Below are 4,360 nucleotides of genomic sequence, written 5' to 3'. Positions count from 1 at the left end.
GAGCTATCCCCTGTCCCTAACCCCGTGCTGTCCGTGACCTGGGATTGCGGGGCAGTGTAGAGGGAGCTATCCCCTGTCCCTAACCCCGTGCTCTCTCAGGGTAGTGTCCGTACCTGTGATGAGAAACAGCACCTTGTATCTGACTGAGTTGATTGACAGCACAGTATCCACTGCTATCTTTGTGTAACGCTGCCTGACCCTCACCAACAGGGGGCCCTGGTTGATGGGACGGACCACACCCTCCATCAGGAGCAGGTCTTTGACTCGGTTCAGAGTGAAATCCATGGATGGATGCATGTTGCACTGCGGGAAGGACAGACACGCGTGAGGAGAGGACTCAGGAAGAAACTCCGACGATGACAAAACTGGGAGGGGCTGGACAATCCCGCACACTCCCATCTCTGAGGACCAGACCAGATCCCTCCGCCCCTACTCCGCGTTTAGCCTTCACCCCACCCCTCACTCATGTTAAAGGCATTCCAGACGCAATTCGATCGGGGGAATGATCAGATTGGAGGAAAAACGCGCGCCTTATTCAACCTCGCGAGTTCAAATACAGCCAAGGAAAGCAGGCATCGAACGTAACCCTGTGGGGAAACCTAACAGATTATTAACTACTCCCAGTCAGCTGGGTCCAAAACGGGAACATCCCGCAGACACAGCCCTCTGCTGAAAGGCAAATTCAGAAAAAGCAGATTGTCTCACATTCAATTCTTACAGCATGACATCCCTTCTCCCCACTTTCCCACAACCGAACCCCGCAACCGCCAAGTTTTAGCTGTCATGGAGAGAGAGATAATTCCGAGAGGGGGAGACTAGCAAAGAGAGAGATTGTCTGCTCAGATCTTAGCAACAGCTGCTGATAGTGAGAGCTGAAAGTCCTGGTTCTCTGGGAGTTGGACCCCACCCAGCCAGGCTGCAGCTATTGTTCCAATCTGTTTGCTTTAAAACAGCCGCAAAAACTCGCTTAAACAAAACGCCACAACGAAATATACCTCTTAAAGCCTCAGCATTGCCACACATTCCTGATGAAGGGCTGATGCACAAACTGTCATTTCCACTGCTCCCTGATTTCTGCCAGCACCACATTCATTTCCCCACGGCCAATCCACCCTAACCTGTACATCCCTGGGCACTACGGGACAATTTCCCATGGCCAATCTACCCTAACCTGCACATCCCTGGGCACTATGGGACAATTCCCCATGGCCAATCCACCCTAACCTGCACATCCCTGGGCACTATGGGACAATTTCCCATGGCCAACCCACCCAAAACTGTCCATGTGCAGGCGGATATGAGTGTGTCCTGGTTTGGTACCATGTGTGTCACTCAAACTCTTTCAAAGGAAAACCCAATGGCAAAAACACCAAGACCTCCCACAATTCCAAATGTCGCTGGCTTCCTTCCGCAGAGTTTCAGATGGAACGGAAGAGGGTGTGTGACTCACTGCTCCCGGCCTTGTCTCCTGCCCATCATGGGTATACACGGACCAGCTCTGCGTCTCCCGGTTCAGCATCTTGTACGAACCGTTGAAAACGGCCTGGATGTCTCGAAAGGAGAAGGCACATACAGCTGAGGTTTCAGAGCTACCCTGGGACCTACCGAGCAAGGACACACAGCGTTACTGCTGGGCGCCAGGAGGGAGGGGGCCTGAAGCCTTGTCAGCTATAGGATACCTCAGCCGTACATTCGGATTCCGGGGGAGGGGTGATTCAGACGCACGGGATAAATGGAGTCAGAGCTTGCCCTCCACTCTAACATTATTCACCCGCGCATTCTCCACACTCAACGCCCTCCTCAGGTCGGTCCGCCTTCTGAAGAAATACCCACGCCTCGGTACGAGGCACTGGGTGCAATCTTGAGGAGGTTGCTGGCAGAGTGTGGGGAGCCAATCTATTCAGGTGGGAGGGCTGTTGGATAATATGGGGAGGTGAGGTCGTATTAAAGACTGGGGAATATTGAGCAGCAGATATGACTCAGTGATGTGTATTCACCCACACTACACAGGGATGGATATCACCATGAGGGATATTACAGAGCGATCGATATCGCCATGAAGGATATGACAGAGTGAGGGATATCACCATGAGGGATATTACAGAGCGATCGATATCGCCATGAAGGATATTACAGAGTGAGGGATATCCCCATGAAGGATATTACAGAGTGAGGGATATCACCATGGAGGGTATTACAGAGTGAGGGATATCACCATGAAGGATATTACAGAGTGAGGGATATCACCATGAGGGATATTACAGAGCGATCGATATAGCCATGAAGGATATTACAGAGTGAGGGATATCCCCACAAGGGATATTACAGAGTGAGGGATATCCCCATGAAGGATATTACAGAGTGAGGGATATCCCCATGAAGGATATTACAGAGTGATGGATATCACCGTGAGGGATATTACAGAGTGAGGGATATCCCCATGAAGGATATTACAGAGTGAGGGATATCACCGTGAGGGATATTACAGAGTGAGGGATATCCCCATGAAGGATATTACAGAGTGAGGGATATCACCGTGAGGGATATTACAGAGTGAGGGATATCACCATGAGGGATATTACAGAGCGATTGATATCGCCATGAAGGATATTACAGAGTGAGGGATATCCCCACGAAGGATATTACAGAGTGAGGGATATCCCCATGAAGGGTATTACAGAGTGAGGGATATCCCCATGAAGGATATTACAGAGTGAGGGATATCACCGTGAGGGATATTACAGAGTGAGGGATATCACCATGAGGGATATTACAGAGTCAGGGATATCCCCATGGAGGGTATTACAGAGTGAGGGATATCACCATGGAGGGTATTACAGAGTGAGGGATATCCCCATGAAGGATATGACAGAGTGAGGGAAATCACCATGAGGGATATTACAGAGTGAGGGATATCCCCGAGGAGGGATATTACAGAGTGAGGGATATCCCCAAGGAGGGTATTACAGAGTGAGGGATATCACCATGGAGGGTATTACAGAGTGAGGGATATCACCATGAAGCATATTACAGAGTGAGGGATATCCCCATGAAGTATATGACAGAGTGAGGGAAATCACCATGAGGGATATTACAGAGTGAGGGATATCACCATGAGGGATATTACAGAGTGAGGGATATCCCCATGAAGGATATTACAGAGTGAGGGATATCGCCATGGAGGGTATTACAGAGTGAGGGATATCACTATGATGGATATTACAGAGTGAGGGATATCACCATGGAGGGTATTACAGAGTGAGGGATATCACCATGGAGGGTATTACAGAGTGAGGGATATCACCATGAGGGATATTACAGAGTGATTGGTATCCCCAGTGAAAGGTATTGCCGTGATTGGCCATGATAAACTGTCCTGTAGTGTCCTGCGATGTGCAGGTTCGGGTAGATTAGCCATGGGAAATGCAGGGATTGGGCTGTGTGGTGGGTGATGGGTGTGACGTTGTCAGGAGGGGTGGCGTGAATGGGCTTGATGGGCTGAATGTCCTTCCCCCACACTGTGGGGGTTCTGGGAGTAGTGACTGATCGACATTGCCCGCCGATGGGACGATATCTGATGGGATATAGTTCTTTACCGAGGGGTGCTGCGTGTCGTTGGGCGTGAGGTACGTTGGTGGGAATGCTGTCGGGCATTTTACCTCTGTTGGTCATACCACCCTCACTGGCATGGGATGGAGACGTACTGCTCACGTCCCCCCCTGCTCTCCCCAGAACAGCCATCGTCAACGGGAAATGGGCCATCCTCATTGGGTTTAGGGGCACAGAATCGGGGCTGTGGGGGTCAGGGCGAGGGAGAAATAATGACCACAGTGACAATGCCACGACAGACCCTGTGGCCTCTCAGGTCAGCGGGCGGGGGGGGTCACCGTTTGTAATTTCGGACGCCCCAGCGCTGCAGATCGAACCCGAAACACGCGTGTCCACGTAGCCCAGCAATGAAGACAGGCTCGACATTCGGCCTACCACTGGGAGCTGAAGATTCCGTAAACCACCGGCTCCTCCCCGTCCTTGGACACAAAGACGTCCTGGAGCACGTTGAAGGGGAACTGGTCGTCAGGGAGATAACACAGTAGCTGCGCTTTCAGGAAGGTAATCCACCGCTTCTGTAGTACCCGCTCACCACCAACATCGCTCTGCGATGGGGAAAGGTTAAAGAAAAAAAAACCCCAGAGCCGTTAGATTGAGCCAGGCCCAAAAGCCAAACCAAACATGGCCACCGGAAACCGCATCTCTGTTTCCTTCGCTGCTCCCCGTCTTCCCTTCCCGTTCTCCACCCCCCCTTCCTCCGTTTTTACGGCACAGCTCCGAGATTTCCGTCCGACCGAGGCTCACCTGTACT

At 51.4% G+C, this 4,360-nt stretch overlaps 1 protein-coding gene across 1 annotated transcript; it reads right to left on the bottom strand.

Annotated features, from left to right (window-relative positions):
* Nucleotides 1-113: 113 nt before the first annotated feature.
* LOC122545832 (semaphorin-4B-like) lies at nucleotides 114-4,154 on the bottom strand (the record flags this gene model as incomplete). The annotated part of the gene is made up of 3 exons (XM_043684731.1): nucleotides 114-303; nucleotides 1,451-1,601; nucleotides 3,985-4,154. Coding segments are annotated over 3 exons (511 nt in total), but the record flags the coding sequence as incomplete, so codon positions are not given.
* Between the last annotated feature and the right edge of the window lie 206 nt (nucleotides 4,155-4,360).

The sequence above is a fragment of the Chiloscyllium plagiosum genome, unplaced genomic scaffold (genome assembly GCF_004010195.1).
Source record: "Chiloscyllium plagiosum isolate BGI_BamShark_2017 unplaced genomic scaffold, ASM401019v2 scaf_72975, whole genome shotgun sequence".
NCBI classification, from domain to species: domain Eukaryota; kingdom Metazoa; phylum Chordata; class Chondrichthyes; order Orectolobiformes; family Hemiscylliidae; genus Chiloscyllium; species Chiloscyllium plagiosum.
The sequence above is the reverse complement of the archived record's forward strand: the minus strand, read 5'-3'. Positions and strand labels throughout refer to the sequence as shown.